Source organism: Cryptomeria japonica, chromosome 7 (assembly GCF_030272615.1).
Source record: "Cryptomeria japonica chromosome 7, Sugi_1.0, whole genome shotgun sequence".
NCBI classification, from domain to species: domain Eukaryota; kingdom Viridiplantae; phylum Streptophyta; class Pinopsida; order Cupressales; family Cupressaceae; genus Cryptomeria; species Cryptomeria japonica.
This window is the reverse complement of record NC_081411.1, coordinates 401518977-401538477: the sequence shown is the minus strand read 5'-3', so window position 1 is coordinate 401538477 and position 19501 is coordinate 401518977. Positions and strand designations below refer to the sequence as shown.

The following is a 19501-nucleotide window of genomic DNA, read 5'->3' as shown; positions in this document are numbered from 1 at the left end:
CAATTGATTATTATCAACTATAATTTATACCATGTTGCAACAACAATTGATATGACAAGTGTTTCACTCTTGCTACACTTGTGACATTTACATAAATCAATCATATCATCGTCACTTTCTTATAATTGTCAATCTATAATCACTTATTATCATGACAAGTATATAGAATTAATTTAAGGAACTATTGTGTTAAATCATAATGTTTTGCATACAAATACTTTTTTCTTTATCATGACAAGGATAGGGAGAGAGATTTTGTTTTTCATTTAAAGTAAAAAAAAATAACAATAGGTTAATGGATTATAAAATTGCATATAACTTAAAGAAATAGTGGTTGAGGTATTTTTACTGAGCTACTCAAGAAATATTAAAGTTCCCAGAAGTAGAAATATATCTTATCTTGGTTATTTTTAATCATTAAACCAATCTAATAGTTAAAAGGCATTTTTGTGCTAACGAAAATAGGAAAGTTGTTTTCCACATTTAAACATGAATAGGTGTAAAATTGTCATCAATTAATTAGTTGATTGTTGATAAGTTTAATAGAGTGTTTTCAAAATAATATTTCTTTTAAGTTAGAATCCTTTAAAGATATTTTTGGTACCATCAAACACATTTTTTTTTCTATGGGACACCTTTGAATCATTAAAAGTCTAGATTGAAATATTAGATATAATGATGAATCTATAAATTAAAGAAAATTATAATTGAAAAACTTGTGAACACAAGCATTTGAATATATATTACAAAATATACACCCTTGTACAATGTTCTTACATATCGCATTAAGTAGTGTTGTTGATTTCAAATAAAATTAGTTTTATTACACCAATAAACATTCCTTTCCTTGTGTGAGATGAGATTTTTGAAACCACAACTACAATTTTGACAAGTTATGGTAGACATTATTCTTGAAAATTGATTAAATATTTGAAAAAATAAAATTCTCTCATGATATTTTATTAACCTCTTATTTATGAATGCATATAGCATTTTCTATCTTTGGGAATACATCATCTTACCAATCTTGTGTACATACATGTATGAGGATATTTTAGAGGGTACATGTAGATAACTCTTGGTATGTCACTATATTTTCCAAAAGACACCCACATTTTTTCTTTCAATATATGACTTACCTTTTAAAAAAATGAAGATTAAATGTTTTAGACGATTACAAATATTTTTCTTTTATTTGAAAGTTAGATAATAATAGGTCAAAGTAATAAAAAAAAAATTCTTTCTTTTCATTTTCTTTTTAATGATTTGTCAAAATTTAACCTTCACTGGGTGAAATTTGATAAGGAATCTAGTCTTCATAATTAATTAAGGATTACTAACCTTTTTAAATGGGCTAAACTATTATAATATATAATAAAATTTTAAATATTCATTTTAAGATTTATGACAATATCATGGATCCTAGATCTATAGGTTTGGAGATGAAATTAACACATCAGTGCTTCCCAAAATACTTGGCGTATAAACCTTTTAATATTTTTTATGTTTTGGTTATAGATGAGCAATGAATTGTGATCTTGAACACCTTAAAAATATTTTCCCCCAAAAGTGTCTTAGGATCACTTTGGGATTACATTTGGGATCTCCAAACCTAAAAATTCTATGCAAATTATGAAGTAAGATTTTGGCATAAATTTTCCCTCTCAGTCTCCTTAAAGTTGATAGACTTTTTTTAATTGAATTTAATAAAATGAAAAATATCTTATAAAGATAACTCTCAATATTTTTAAATGTATAATATGTTCTTGATTACAATTTTAATGTATAATTATTATTTATTTTTTACATACATTTTGTCAAAATTATTATATAATACATATTGAAAAATATCAATAGATTTCTAATTATATACAATTTTCAAATCTAAAATATGTCACTCTATGATTCATTACTACAAGGTTTTCAAAAAGTTATATTTCATATTATTTAATCAAATTAAGTCATTTGAAAAAAAAATGATTTTAAAATGTATATTAAAAGATTCATTAGTATGTGCATTGCATTAGGTCATGTGACATTTTTTTAATATGTCAAGAGATGGATATGGATCTCTCCTTAAAAAGTATAATATAAAATATAAATAAATTTTTCGTGAAGTTGTAACACATATGAACAAGGGAGGAGAACTTTCTATACTAACCTACCTACTATATTTATTTATAATATTGACGAAGGCTACAAGACATTGCATCATTACATTATTAGTGTTTTATATGCCTATATTGAGATGTTGGAGTGCACATTATACTGTTTCACCCTTTTGTATTACAACTTGATGAAGTTTAAGCCATATGAGTCATTTAAATCCTTAACAATCCCTTGAGAACAAAGAAATATCTTGTAGTTGGGTCATGTGTCTTTAGGTAAGGACATCAACTTCCTATTATTTTCCACCTATTCTAATTTTTTGTGGAAGATAAATGATTAGTTGTAGGAGTCACAAACTTGAATACACTATAAATGGAATGAAAGTTTATATTATCAAAAGAGGTAGTTCCCTCAACCATAGAAGGTATTTGTGGGGAAACAAGGCTAGTAAGTGGGGAACCTTGTCAAACACAAGAGATGGGGTAGTTGGAGAGACTGAAGAAGCATAAGAGAAATCTAAAAAAATATTCCTCATAATTAGAGTTGATCATTGAGTGTTGTATCTTCACACCTATCCACTAGATGGTTATCCTTGTTGAGACTCAACACATTGTGAAGGAAAGGCCTTCAAGAATTTTTTAGCTAATGATAATGTTGTTGAATCATTTTCCTATTATCCTCTTTTAAGCACACTTGAACAAGTAGCTTATTTGATAGATTAAAGCTAAAAATGTTCCTAATATAGGTGAAATGGCATGCTATTTGACTCAATAAAAATAAGATAACCCATAAAAAAATTATGGATGAGAGATGTTTCTCTACCTAAAATTTCAGTGTGAGGTTTAACATCCTCACCCAAATAGGAGATAGACAGAAGGATTTTATAAGGGGCTTAATTTCAGTGTGCCAAGATTTAATTCTAGAAGAGTCTTAACCTAAAAACAAGGGCCATTACTAAGTAAGGCATCTTTATCCTTAATGGATAAAAATTGTTGATTAAATGTTTGTTATTGATATAAGAAAGTGTTCAATTTTTCTCTTATAACTGTTTTTTGTGTTGAAGATGAGGTGTTGGACCCAAAAAATAAACCTTTAGCACTGAACACAATAATTAGACACTTTTAAACCATAATTTTCTAGTCAATACTCAACTAATAATGCAATGTAACCAACTTGGGACCTTTTTTTTACATTTACAAATAATGGTATATTTTTAAACCTATTTTTAGACTTAGTTACATCTTCTCCAAACATAACTTTAGGGGTTGATTGGCATGGGTGCCTTCAATAACCATATGCTTCAATTTTGGGTATATCGAAGAGGGGTTGAGTCATGCTCTCCTATGCGAGCCAAAAAACTAATGCTATCAAATTTTTGGCATCCAATGAGAGATATAATCCATTTCAATAGAAATATATAGATTTGGTCCAATGTACAACTTGACACTATTTAAATCTTTAGGGAGAAAAACACCAACAATATTGAGCTTTTCCCCTGTGCGAAAGGCTTTTTTATTGCTTCCTTCACATCTTCGACTGATCGAGATTTTGTTTTGGGTATGGTATGGGCTTGGGGAGTGCACTCCCTCTCTGTTAAGCCTTGGTCTACCTCTTTTAACCCTCCCACTGAACCTCTTAATGTGCATCCAATTTGGGTCTGCCTCATCAATCTCCCTCTTTACTTTTGGAGCACTCTTGTTATGAGGCTATCGATAACTCTATTGGTTGTTTCTTCAAGGTCGATGAAGCTACACCCTCAATGGAACACACTACCTTTGCCCACATCCTTGTGGATATTGACATATCCTCGCCTCTCCCTAGAGATGTAGTTCTTATGGTGGGGGACAGGCCTTGGACACAACTGTTGGATTTTGAAGGCTTCCCCTTTTGCTGTAGGAGATGCTTCTCTATGGGTCATTTTGCTTCAGACTGCTCCATTTCGCGCCACAAAGGTGTTTCTACTTGGTGGAGGAATGCTACTGCTGATCACTTAACAATCAATGCTCCAGACTCTGCTCCTGCCGACCCCTCCCATGAGGATGATTTCCCCTCTCAGGTTGAGGTTGTGCCCCTCATGACTATTGTTTCTCCTCTGGCTCCTTTTGTGGCCTCATTTCCTGAGGTCCCCATTACATCTTCTCTTGCTCTGCAACTATCTTCTCCTGCTGAACCTTCTTTTGGTGTTGCTTCATCACAACCTCTTGTTTCTCTTCAACATCCTCCTACTATTCTGTTGTAGCACCCTATTGACTCTTCTGATTATAACCCTATGAGGACCCTTCTAATTGATCTCTCTTTTGATGGTCCCAATGACAACATTGCTTGTACTGTGGTTTCTCGCAAGCAGAAAAGGAAGTCTTCTCCCCTGCCCCAAAACCTCCCTTGTCGGGGTTTAGGTGTCTCTCCCCCCTTGATTGGGGGTCTTCATTGTTTTCCGGTTGGATAGGTTTTCCTTTGCCTGTTTGACTGGGTTTGGTTCTTGCTGCCTCTGAGCCGTTGTTTTGTTGCCAACATCATTCCTTGGTGTTGTTGTTTTCAGTTGATAGTTTTTTTACTATGTTAAGGGTCAACACCCTAGTTAACACTACTTTGCTAATTAAAAACAATAGGGTAAGATCTTGCATATATGCATTAAGATATCCATTTTTAATAGGCAAAGATACCTTACAACAACCATTTCTAATGGACTATGCACCCTCAAGAACACCTTAGTCCAACATCAAAAAATCTTAGAGGCAGAGGTTGTCATAATGGACATAAGGTAGTCAATGAAAGGGTGATAGTCTTTAGTAGCATCATGTTCTAATAGAAACACATATTACCCCAAAATATAATATAATTATAATGATAGTATCATTTACATGTACATAAATATTAATGAAAAATGTTTTTATTTATAATAATGTTGGCATGCATGAACTCTACTTGTATTTAAAAAAATATTAATCTCTTTGAAATATATGGCTTTCATCGCCTATGATGATGTTTCACTCACCCACATGCATTTTATGTTTGTTGGTTATTCAATTGTGAGTTACATATTTTCCTTGGAATTTATAATGTTTTTCTTATGTGTTTTTAAATATTGATGTTTTTTTTTTGTTGTCTATAGATACATGTACATAACAAATGTAATTCACTATAATGATATTTTTATAATTGTTCCTATACAAACATGTAAATTTAGAGATTTAAATAACTTGATATACTTTATAATAAAACCCTTTTATTTTATTGCAAGCAAATAAACAAAATATATATTATATAATGAACTAGCAAACTACTATATTTTTAAACATACATGTAATGTGTGAATTGTTTGCTAGAATACATATAGAATAATTTTATTAAGAAGTATATTTTGAGTTGAATGCTTACATATAAATGTTCCCTTTCTTTGCCTTCAAAGTTTAGTTATATATTTGCTAGTCAGTTATAAACTTAAATAACACTCACTAATTTTATATAAGGAATAATTTTGGATTGAAACTTTGTATATAAGTGTACTTTTCTTTTTCTTCAAACTTTAATTTATATTATTTAAGTTTATGTGTAGAAGTTAGTAACATCTACTACACCTTTGACACCTATTACATTTGTAGTCTATATATGTCCATTTGATATTGGTTGGTGTGCTCATTATTCTTGAACTGATTGCTAGTTAAATATAAACTTAAATGAAACTTGAACTAGATAAATAGTCCAATCTAAATAAAATAAAGCATGTTGATAAAATAAACTTACCGGAAGTAAAAATGATAGCATGAGAACTGGAACTGCAAATACTGATATAACAATACATGGCAAAAGGTATGGAAATCTACAAATTCACAATTTATAATTTTTGTGAGAAAAATTGACAAATATGATTATGAATTTACATATAATAGTTTTAGCAAAAATAAAAATATCAAAATATAAATGAATAATTTTACCTTCCCCAAAGAGAGTTTGGTGAGAAATTGTATGGATATTTTTGTGCGGGCTATATCCAACATAAAACAATAACCATCAATAACTATGTTTTAATAAAAATTAATCAAATTTTCAAATCAATAAATAATTTAAACATCATATTATATTAAAGTTAGTAGATATCCACAATTCATGAGTTTGTTTGTATTGTTTCTAGATTTGATTGCTCAAGAGTATTTTTTGCATCAACGTTTTATATCACACTCCATGATCCATCATCAAGACAATAAGAAAGCATAAGAAAAAAATGATCGAAGATTTGTACAAACTTCCCAATCACCATTACATTAATCATTTGATAGCCGAGGTGGCATAAAAGGCAAAAATATTTGCCTATGATAACCCCAAGATACAAAGTATGAGCAAACACCATAGGAATTAAGCCATCATCCCATCATCATCTGAAGAAGGATCATCCAAAGGCACAACCATTCAAGCTCATTGCCACCCAAGGTATAGCACAATCACTCAAGCACTAAGTGTCCTAAGGTGAAATCGAAGAAATCTTGGTGACTGTAATGGGCACGCAATGGCTGGGAAGGAGGTGTAAGGCTTTGAACTTGTCTAATGCTTCCTCGATAATAACTTCAAAAATGGATGCATCAAATCAATATTGTTTCTAGTTTTGATTATAAATTTTTGCACATTTTGGATCATATTATGTTATTCATCATCAAAATGATAGAATGCTCAAGAAGTAGAAAAATAGATTGTTACATATCTATGGATAATATAAAGAGTTGCTTCAAGCAGGTGGGAAGGTGTTACACAGAAAGTGAGGAGAGACATACAAGGAATAAGATTAGATTAAAAAGTTAAAAATTAAACCTAAATAAGAAAAAAGAGACATATCCATAAAGTAAAACAAAGTGCACTAAGCTCAATGAAACAAAAGAAGTAAAAAAATAGATCAATAAAGATAAAGGAGATAAACTTAAAAAAGTAAAGAAATAAGCACTAAGATTGCAAAAAAATAATATAAAATAAAATAAAATAGATGAAGAGAGCTATGTGGAAACAAAACAAAGAACACGAAACAAAAACCAAAAGGGAGGATAGAACACTAAACAAAAATCAAAAGGGAGAATCAATAATTTCCATGCAACACCTTCTTGCCTCCTTGAACCAACTCTTTATATTCTCCATAGATCTACAATTGTCTATTTTTCCACTTCTTGAGCATTCTATCATCCTAATGATGTATCATAGAGTGTGATCCAAATATTTCTACTTCTTAAGCAATCTATCATCCTAATGATGGATCACAGAGTGTAATTCAAGACATTGGTGCAAAAAATTATACACAATCAAAACCAGAAACAATATCAATAACAATTATAAATTGTGAAAAATTAATACATCTAATTATTATATTATTTTATATTAATTGAATTCATCAATTAATTATGTTATTTATTTATTAATTTATCATATTTCAAAAAACATATAATTTTTTAATTTTTAATATTAATATTTAAATATCCATCTTTATCTAATTAAATAATTAAGATATTATTTTCATAATAATTAAATATTAAAATAATCAAGATTTTTATTTACGATGTCACATTTGATTATTATCCTTAAACTATTAGTTAGAAAACTTATAAATGACACTTTGTCATTTTAGATTATTATTTTAAATTATGATTATTTTCATATAGAGAGAAATAGGGTCAATTAAAGCCTTATTTCTCAATAATTTTGCAAATAATATTTATAGACGACACAATTTAATTTTTAGTTATATTATAGTTTTATATAAAAATATTCACATAAAATTTTATAACAATGTGTAATATTTTTTTAAGTATTAAATATAAGAACTTTTTTTCCTATTTCTAGATTTATGAATAATGTATAAATATTATGTTTTATGTTAAAACTGGCAATCCGTTGAAGTTTTGATTAAATTTGACTTTAGATTTCATTTGCAAATTTCATTCATTTTTTGATCTAAATTAAATTTGTGGGCGTAGTTTTGAAGCTAGCTTAGAACCACAACTAAACTATTTATCATTAAACTTTCAAATTTAAATTTTTATATAGGCTTAAGTTGAACCCCTTCCAACTAATCATTACTTATGAATTTAAATATGAAATGTTTTAACTTCATATCAAGGTGTTGTATCAAAGAACAAACTCTAATTCATTTATTTATCAATTTCTTATTTGATCATCACATTATCACTTAAAATATATCAATTACTATTGTATCAATATCTTAAATCATAAAGGAAAAATTCACTTTTCTTTATAAATACATTTTATAAATTCAATTTGTTTTATAAACTCATTTTAGTTTTTAAACATGGTTTATGATTAATTTATAAACTCACTTTCCTTCTTTTTTAATTGTTCTTTATACATTTAGTTTACTTTGTAGATACACTTTACTTTTTCAAATGTGGCTATATAATTACATGAATTACATGGATAAACAATGTAATATATAAGGGTTAAGAATTGACGCCTCATATGACTCAGAATGTGTGATGGTAACATTAGTTTTGAAAATCAAGCTTGGTAGCATTATCATTGTAGGGGTTTGGTTTGCAAGCTCAACATTTTTTGGTCTTCCCTTTGCAATATTTACAAATGGATCTAGGATTTTAGGAGGCCTGTTGTCGAGGAAAAGATCAAGCTCTTCCCTTGTGCTTGGGTTTCTTCATTGCATCTTTTAGCACTTTAAATGACATGGATTTAGTGCTTGATGGTGGATTGTGGTTGTGGAGAGAACAATCTCATAGTCAAGCCTTTGTCTTCTTCCTTAAACCCCCTTTCCAACCCTTTGAATGTTAAAAATGAGTGCTTTTTCCTTCTACATTTTCCTCTCTAGTTTTGGGAAGATTCCTAATATGAGACCATAGACGAATCTGTTAGACATTTCCTAAAGGTTAAATCTACCATTTCATACAAGGGTCACCCTACTTTTGCTCATGTTCTAGTGGACATTGATATCTCTAAGCCACTTTGTAAGGATGGTATTTTAATTGTGGAGGATAGGCATTAGTCTCAACCACTTATCTATGAGGGTAGCCCTTTTTGATGCAGAATTTGCTTCACCATCAACTGCCTTGTTGATTTATTTCTCTTTTAGCACAAGGGCATGGCAACATGGTGGAAGAATTCTTGCAAAGATCCTCTAACTATTCATGCCTCTGATTTTATAGTTGTTGGATCCTCCTAGGATGTCAAGAATTCTCAGAATTTTGATTCTCATGTGATTGGTGTGACTCCATTTAATCCTTTTCATACCACCCCATCAACTCACATTAGTGAGTGAAAACCACCTACTACTTCAAATTGTCTCTCAACTTGTTATGCCTTCAAATTTGGATCCACTTGAAGCTAATTATGTGATGGTCATCAAAAAAATTACACTTGTCCTTGACATACTAGTGTTTCTACTACACACATAGATGGGTCCTCTAAGGACCAATCCTCTCTCACTTCTCCTTTTTTGGATGACACAAATAGTAGAATTTTCTTGAACTATTATACAAAGGTGGAAGGGAGGGCTTACCAAATCTATCTCCCAATCTCACACTACAGTCAAGGATGTGAGATTAAATAGGGTTGAGTACGTTGTTATTTATGTTCGACCTTGAGGTGCCTTGTAGTTTCATTTTAACCCTATAAAATACATATTTATCAATATAGAAATATTAGTTTTTAAAATAATAAATGAAAAGAGTTCCCTTTTTTTAAAAAAATATTTTTCTTAGGTAGTTCTAATAATTTTGCACCTTAAGGTATAAGACTATCGTCAAACAAATCTATGATCTTTATAGCTTCTCATAAAGGGAGTCATTAATAAGGAGCTCATTAAGAAAAAATGTAAAATTAGAGAGGTGAGTAGAACGAGAAGAGGCCCTTCCATGCCTTTTTCTTCTTCCATCTCTCCACAATATAGTTAGGTTTTAATATGATATTTTTTATTAAATTTATATGTTGACTCTCTTCCATTTTCTATAATGTTATGGTATGTTTTGACATGAAGAAGTCATATTTTGCTTATTTTATTTATTATTATCATTTTTATTTAATTTATTAGGGTTGTAATTGTAATTGTAAGTTTTTACTTTTTTATATTTTTAAACTTAGAAGAATTATAAACAACAATGAAATTAAATTAGTATATTCTCCAAGAAGACAATATGGACTCATTAATGTCCAAGCTTAGTTTATTTTGTAAAGCTTCTGGAGCTAAAATCTTCGATGCTAAATCCATCCTACTAGGATGGGAAGAGACCCCCCTGTGTCTCAACAAATATAACTATCAATGATGAGGTCCATCCAAGCAAGTAAGATATCTGGGAATTCCCTTTTCTATGAACCCATGCTTGAAGGACATGTGGCTCTGGATCAAAGGTAAGCTGGAAAGTAAACTAGGTAAATGGAATAAATAGTACTTATCACCTGCTGGTAGAATTCAGGTCTACCAAAAGATTCTCTCCTCTTACAACTTATATTATGCTTCAGGGTGGATGTTAAGTAGATATCAATTTAATGAGATTCAAAAAACTATTAGAAACTTCCTCTGGTCGGATGGAAAAGGAAACAGGAAAACACACTCAGTTAAATGGAGTTCATGTTGTCTCAGTAAGAAAGGGCAAATTAGGACTGAAGGGTCTAAAATCTCAAGGAATTGCTCTTGTGGCTTCATGCCTTGGATGTCAATGAACCTTGGAAGGTGCTTATAAAGAAATAATATTAGGCTAGCAGTCTCCAAACAAGCCAAGACCTAGAAAATGCTCCCCTTTAGTGATCTCATCATTGATAGTTTTCTCATATCTCTGGTTGGGTCCAATGTTTTTAGAGAAATTTGGTAATATTGGGATCACATTAGACACCTTATTTCTAACAATAAGATCATCAGTAATAGTAACTCAATTTGTGGTGAAAGGTCTATTTGGTGAAACTTATTCCATAAAGGTAAACCTATTTCCCTTATTCAGGGACACTCTACTAGAAATTGGGCTCTTAAAGGTATTTGTTGTTTTAAAGATATTATTTTTTTCAATTTATCTCCTGGATTGAACTGTGTAAAAAGTACCAGATGTGTGCATCCAATTGGAGGACCTACACCATATTGAGAGAAGCCTTCCTTTGTTTCCTTCTTCCTCGACAATGTATTGTTGACACAAAGAGATTTTGTTCTTTCACTTGGGCAGACGAATCTCTTATTATTAGAACTAAGGCTAAAATGTTATATGATTTAATGTGATGTAATTCTAAAATGGTTATGCATGTTAACAATGTCTGGCAAGTAAGATACCCTATGGATGATTGGCATAAACTTTGTAATAGGCTATGAAACAGTGATATTGCCCCCATAAAGAAAGCATTTAAATGACTTCTCTTGCTTTATAAACTTCTGATTAGAAATAACCAAAAAGGCTTAGAGATTTGTAATATTTGCAGGGCGCCTAAAACCATTTTAAACATATTTTCTTTGATTGCATATTTGCTAAGGAAGTATGGATATAGTTGACATTAATATTTTATCTAATATTACTTATCATGATGTCATTCTTAATCATATTACAGGTTTAAAAAAAGTGAGTAATTTATTTGGGAATGTTTTATCAAATGAAATTTTATGGATCATTTGGAATAGGAGAAATAAAGATAAGTTCCAAGGTAGGGAGAGATTGCTTACTAAGCCTCTGAGGAGAATCATTATTTACAATATTAATATGAAGGTTACAGTTGTAATGAGACTTGCCAAGAGGAAGTTTGAAAGGTTTATTAAGGATGGGAATACTAGAGTATACAACTCTAAGATCTCTCACGGATACACAAGGTCCAACTTTAACATGAAACGTACCCCCTTTGTCAACCCCCTTTCAACTTTCATGAACACGATCAACAAAGGAAGGAAGATGGAGAGGCAATACCAGACATAGTTAGTATCCATGGGTGCAACACCTGGGAACAAAACTATCATATGGATGGAGGGTCCACTGGACCTCATGGATTGAAAACTAAGCAAATCTCTATGTTCATCATATATAGATTTAGAATCTATAGGAATAGAATGTACATGACCCATTTTCATATTAAGGCTGGGTAATTTTGTATATCTTAGTTGTATTTACTCAAGTTTATGCAAGTCTGTGTAAGTTTGCACGCACTTAATACTCAAGTCTGTGTAAGTCTGCATATAATATTGTATATCTTGTTGAGCTTAGTAATCTGAAAGGTTTATGTAGCTGTGGCCCACCTATAAGGTTGTAACTGGAAAACACATGTACAAGCTCTTTCTTATTATATTTAATACAAAAAAACAATAGTATATTGTTGTGTTTGTTATCTCTATAAAATAAACTATAGTAATTTTATATATTTAATCTCTTTTAAGTAAATTTAATTAATTTGCATAAATAGAACTTTATTTTTAATTTTCATGCTTTATTTTAATCTAGCAATATAAGATGTAAAATACATACACTCGCCTCAAGGGGGTATTTTACATCATTTACTATATCTCAATTTACATGATGAGTTTATGTATGTGTAGATTAAGGAGGCCATATCAAGTCCAAGTCCTCAACAACTGTATGCATCATGATTTCATACATAATTTTTACATAACGTCATGATTGTGTATATTGAGAGGTTTATGATTTGATTCCAATTTCTTGAAATCTTAATACACATCATGTTTTTATTTTAGCTCATGTTTGCATTGTTAGATTCTGCAAGAAGCAAGAACTGCGCCAGTATCTGATTTTGGCCACAGATCACATGCAATTCCAACTGATAGATGATTGAAGATCAAAATAATTGAATGAAAAGAAATTTTAAATGAGAGAAAAATATAGACAAGGCAAGATAAATTGTAGAATACTCTCAATAGTATCATCACACTATCACTAATATAGTGAATGTGGGAGCAAAATGTTGTATATATAACAAAATAAAGGCATATACATCCAAAAGGTGCATTAACTCCTACTTGTCATAAAATGTGGGAGGTTTTACCTACTTGGTAAATGCCAAACAATGTGGCATAACATCCTTACATGAAGACATAAAATCAGTTTTGGAAGGTGGCACATAAATCTAAAAGAGGGCAAGAAACCCAACCACCCCATAACCTACTTGGGTAATGACAAGATAGTGGTTATGAAAGGTGGCACAACAAGCAAAAAGAGGGTGTGTAACTCAACTACCAATATGTGGGAGAGAGTGACACATTTAGTTGAATTATTTTTCCATGTGTCCTCATATTAACCACTCCTAATAACCTAAGCAAGATTCAATAATGTGTAGGAAAAATAAATACCCTCTAAGATAAGGAAAATAAAAAACCTACACTAACATTCCCCTTAAGCATAGCTTAGGTGGGTGAAAAGGTTGGTCCTGAAAAATGAGGCCATGTTAGGTACCCATGTACATAAAGATCTCCTCCAAAAGAAGAAGTGCCCTCATAAGACTAATATCCCCCTAGATAGAGAGAAAAATTCTCCTAAATGAGAGAGAGAGAAAATAAAGGACTGAGAAGCTCCTCCTAAGTAGACACCTGTCACATCCCAAGCAAACCTTGTAAATGAAGGAACTTTCTTTCTGTAAAGGGTTTGTTGATGATGTTTGCAGTCTACTTGAATGTAAAATAATACTTATGATCAATGATGCCTTCCCGAATTAGCTCTCAAATGTAGTGCATATGAGTCTTTATGTGTTTTATCCTCTAATGATGAATGTCTACTCCAACTATACTAATAATAACTCTAATTGAAATCTCAACCCGAAGTTTGGACATTCATCTGATAAAGTTACTATTTTCATGGCTAGCATTCATTTAGTTATCAACCTAGGGATGTAAAACTTGAAATGGGTCTACACTATATATGCACTAAGCTCCTTCAATGGCTATTTTGCATTGTTGCAGTAACTAACATTATGCGGAAAGGAAAGGTAAGAATGGAAATTATAGAAGGCTAAAGGAAATCTTATAAAAACAATGCTGGAATGATCTAATATAAATAACAGAAATCACTATGTTCTGGCTTGGCTGCAAGAACAGTCAGTGGATCTATTTCCAGTGGCTGCAAGAATAGTCAAGGCACGAACTTCTACTGCAACTAAAGAAAAACTAATTTCAATGAGCATAAACACAGGATCACTCACCAAGTGGGCCCCCTTGGATGAGTGATATCAAGCTTCCAGAAAAATACTTTTAATCAGATCAGAACAACATATCTTTAATTCATTGCTTCTTGAAAATGATTACATATTTGAAAAGAAAATTCAAGAATGCTTATCAAAATTCTCTGCTCAATTCCTTTCTATTATGTCCCACCTCTAAGAAAAAAGGAAGAGCTTATTAAAAAGAAAAGATCAACTACAATGGACAACTCAAATCATGTCCAGAAGAAGAGGCGGATGATTGACTGATGAAGAGCATAACTAGAGCTTGGCTGCAGGAAACGTGGATCTAGACCGAACCACAGTCTTTGCATGTTGTAGCGATATTTTGTGAATTCAATGCCCACTAGAGTTAAACTTCCATAGTGCTACCTGGCTGCTCCACTCATGCCGTACCTTGCGCTCACTCAGCTCCTCTTCAGTTTGATCTCTAGTTATTTCTTACGTGATTCTTCCTTCTTCAGGCGCGAAAGGAGAATATCCACTGCTACATCATTTATTATCTACACTACAACAAAAACAACATACAAGGACATGCATATGTATTTTATTTAATTAATACATTCATTAATTCACATATAATATTACCCTAAATAATCCGCATGGGAACAGGAACAAATCACTTGGCTGCAGGAATAGACCGGCAAAGTTCAAACATGATTTCATAAGTTCAGGTTTAACACATGGAATACATATAGTCAATTTACAATACTTCACTACTACTATGCAAACCAAAAGATGTCAAAAACCTAAGAGTTTTGATATTAAAAACATGACAAAGTCTCAACTTATCATGCCCCCCAACTTTAAGAGTTTGTTGATCCTACAACAAAAGGAAAATTTCTGACTCTCGTTGTAACTCTTAAATCACTGATGGTGCCCTAACCTGTCCCCCCTGAAGCCAAGTTCCAATAAAATCCTTTCATTTTTTCCAGCCTGGACCATCTAGTTGTTTCTTCTGTGACTGCATCATAGTTCTGCTCTATAGGCTGACATGCCAAAAGCGACCACATAAGGATTGGGGGTTGAAAGATCAATGGTAGCCAGTTGTTGCCTTTCTCCCTACCTAACTGTATGTATCTGGGGGCTCTTTGCATGGCTGCATGAAAATTTTGTAGTGAATAAGGTTCTCCCTGTTTTAACTGTTCCGGTAGATTATTCCAGCGCTGAGTTAACCCTTCTATTGCAGCTGTCCTATCAGTCTGAATCAAATGCTCATATGCTTGATAGATTTCTTCTCTCATTGGAAACACTAGTTTTCTAACATCATCTCTTACCAGTAACTTATGCCAATCATAATAAAGAACTCTTGGTGCTTCTTATTCCCTTCTTAATGGTAATGGACAATCAAACTCTAATTTTTCATACTCCTTGGCTTGTGCCCCCATGATATTCTCATTTTGGATCCATGACATTAAAGCTTTGATATGGATATCCCCAATATACAATAAAGGGTTCCACTCCCTGTCTAAGGGTACAACATAGTTATGTAAGTATAATTCACATAGCAAATTCTTCACAACAGGTGGAGAGGTTTGGTAAGCATAAAAGAATTCTTCAGGTGTTTCTAAAGAGGGGTTAAGGTCCCTAACAATGTGGTTTAGTTTGAAGTTTAGATACCGCTCTTTCAAGTATACTGTATAAACTCTTGGAGGTAATCTACATGGAATCAACTCAGGAACCATACCAGAAATTATTTCCACTTTAGCCTCTAATTCCTCAATTCTATTATCTCTCTTTTCAATTTCTTTTTGTTGTTTATCAATAATCCCCTGCAACCTAGCCTTCTCTATTTCCCATTGTCTATAAAATGTTAAAGCAGTAGATAAAATACTTAGGGATGAAGGAGGTCTAATAGGTACTACCTTAGACTGTGGGATTTCCTCAATAAACTCCTCAATCTGAGCTGCCATCTCTCCAATATTTTCCTTAGGCTACTGTAGAATATCTTCAACAGTTTCCTCAAATTGTTGTGCCACAAAAGCAAGATTTTCTAGTTTATCCTCAGCAACATTTTCTTGGATTTCATCCTCTGCAAGGCTTCCTTCTTCTTGAGTTTCAATATCTACAGGGCTTCCTTCTTTTGAAGTTTCCAATGTAATAACCTCTATCGGATTACCCATAGGACGAGTCTTCTATGTCTTGCTACGTGTTCTTCTTACATAAACGTTTGGAATGGCTGCAGGAGTTGCTTCAGTTGCTGCAAGAGTTTTTATTTTTGTCCTACGCCTCTTGGCTGCAAGAGGAATCTGAGTTACCTGCGGCTGGGTCATAATTTCTTCATCTGTTTTATCCCTTTCCAACTCTTTTCCTTTCCTTCGTAGAATTGGCAAATTTCTTTGAAGAGAAGTAGAGGGTTGTTCTTCACTTGATTCCATTGTCTTTTCTTCCATAATAACCACGGCTCCTTCAATAACAAGCAAATCCTCATCTGTAGCAACTACGGGGGAAGAGGGTTCTGCAACATTTTCTTCTTCAACTAGAGGGTTATCTGCAATAGGGGCATCTTCAACCCTAAATTGTTGTATATCCTCAAATACACGCCATTCCATTTGTGAAATATCTCGCAGGGACCATTGTACAAATAGCTTAACCAATCCATGATGGCTAACGGAGCGATTTCCATTTTTTTGCGTCTCCTTAGCACTTGTACAAATGAGGTGGTATAAGAAATTAGGAACATTCACTCGCCGACCATGCAACAGATGACTAAGTAATTTAAAATGAGGTGAATGCAGATTTGAATATTGCCCTTCACATGTAATGTATTTCATAACATACAAAGCTACTTGAGGCCAATGTGTTGGTAGAGAAACCCTTCTAGTTCCTTGTTTGTCCACCATTAAGGGTCCATCCGTGGGAATTGTGAACTCTGCCCTGGCACTCCTTGCATCTTTTGATTATGGAAACAGTTCTCCTTCCTGCAGCAACTCCGTTACTTCTGCTATTCGATGCTCTGTAGTAATAACCCTCAAACCTTTAACTGTAGCTTCACCTTCATTAAAGGAATGCATAAATTCTGCAGCAATTTCTTCGTTATAATCCTCGATTTTCAAGAAGTAATCCAACCAACCGTGGTGTCTAAAATAATGCTCACAAAGAGCATCCTAAAGCAACACTTCATGAACCGTTGGCTCATGACGAATTGTATCACCACCCATCTCTTACTCTACTATTTTTCTCTCTATAGGTGAACCAAAATATCTAATAGTCTTGCTAAATTGAAATTCCCTTACATATCTCAATTCTGGTGGTAGAATTTATTATTCACTTGCATGAAATAATAACATAATAAGTAATGATGGGGAAAAAAAAATCAATTTGGAGTACCAAAAAGGACTGATAATTAATCACTTTGGAAACTGAACCATAAAGCACCCCCCCCAACTTAACCGAGCACACATCCACACAAGCTAACAAGATTTCGGGTAGTGGAGCGGATTTAAACATGATATAATCATAATGAACTAATAAATGCATAATTAAAATAAAACACAATATACATGTACCTACAATTGTACGAAAATGATGGCAAAATGATAGGTAAGAACGTGGGATGGAATGTCGTGGATGGGATTTTATGTACGGAGAAGAATATTCCCATATGGAAATATTTTATTATGAAGCGGCAAATATGTTCACTGTAGAGGCTGCAGGAACTTTACCTTTATTACCTTGCTCAATTGCAACAGGAAGTTCTAGAGTTGCTGCAGGCTCATTGTCAGTTGCTGCAGGAACCTTGCCAATTGCTGCACGAACCTTTATGCCACTTTGTGGAGCAAACTACTACAGTAACTCTTCTTTAGTAGCTGGTTTATGATATAGATGTAGTCGGTGACCATTTACTAAGAGTTTAAATCAAACAGGATCAATTGTGGACAAACAAACAACTCCATTTTGGAAAACTTCTTCTATCTCATAAGGACCTAACCACCTGGTTTGAAGCTTTCCCATAGCATCTTTATATCTGGAATCATACAGTAGTGCCCAGTCACCAACTTTGAATTTATTTTCCTTGATATATTTATCATGCCATTTTGCTCTTTGATTTTGAATCAATTTTGTCTGTTGAACAACTATCTTTCTCCATTCATCTAGAGCATTTAATTGTTGAATGCATTCTTTTTGTGCTTCAGACAATGTCATATTTAATTGCAAAGCTGTCCTCAAGGTTTTATGCTCAAATTCAATAGGCATCATTTCCGTTTTGCCATAAACCATCTCAAAAGGTGTGAAACCAATTGGTGTTTTCCAAGTTGTTCTATATGCCCAAATTGCTTCTGAAAGCCGGTGAGACCAATCTTTCTTGTGAACAGACACTGTTTTTGTAAGAATAGCCTCAAGCTCTCTATTTGTAACTTCTACTTGTCCATTAGCCTATGGATGATATGGAGTAGATTTTATTTTATTGTATTCATTGACCAAAGCCTTTATCAATGTTGAAGTGAATTGAGGTCCCTGGTCTGAGACAATTTCCCTTGGTACTCCATATCTTGTAAATATCTCTTCATAAAGAAACTCAACTACCTTATTATCTCTTGCATGTGTCATGGCACGAGCTTCTACCCATTTTGTTACATAGTCTGTACATACCAAGACATAAGATCTACCATTGATCTACCATTAGAAGGTGGATCAATTGGGCCAACAAAATCTAATCCCCACATGTCAAATGGAGCAACTGATATTTGAGGATATAGTGGCATCTCATCAAATTTTGGAGGTCTTCCCATTCGCTGACATTTGTCATATTTTCGTGTATACTGAGTTGCATCCTTATGTAATGTGGGCCAATAGTATCCTCTATTGAGTATTTTCAGTGTTGTTCTTTTGGCAGCAAAATGACCTCCACATGGCTCATCATGACATGCATGCAAGATGTCATATGTTTCATCTTCTCTGACACATGTTTGCATGACTTGGTTAGGTCCAGTATAAAATAGACAATCAACAATCCATGAGAAGTTAGAACTTTTTTCAACTAGCAACCTTCTTTCCTTAGGAGAGAAATAAATTGGCATCCTAGCTGTAGCTAAATAGTTGGCAATGTTAGCATACCAAGGAGTGTGAGCTTAAATGAGAAACATATGTTCATCTGGAAAAGTGTCATCTATTATTGTAGAATCTTCTTGTAATTGAAGATGTGAAAGATAATCTGCAACCACATTAGACTTCCCTGGTTTATCAACAACTGTGATATCAAATTCTTGCATCAACAATAACCAGCGAGCTAATCTACCAGTGATTGATGGCTTATTCA

General features: G+C 32.7%; 1 protein-coding gene across 1 annotated transcript in view; it reads right to left on the bottom strand.

Moving 5' to 3' along the window:
* Positions 1 to 19501, bottom strand: part of LOC131062313 (protein ZINC INDUCED FACILITATOR-LIKE 1-like) — a 96840-nt gene that overhangs the window by 17033 nt on the left and 60306 nt on the right. Inside the window, exons 8-9 of the mRNA XM_057995948.2 lie at positions 6045 to 6094; positions 5854 to 5929 (exon numbers count right to left, since the gene is read on the bottom strand). Of these exons, the coding sequence (XP_057851931.2) occupies positions 5854 to 5929; positions 6045 to 6094 (126 nt within the window). The remainder of the gene's footprint in view (positions 1 to 5853; positions 5930 to 6044; positions 6095 to 19501) is intronic.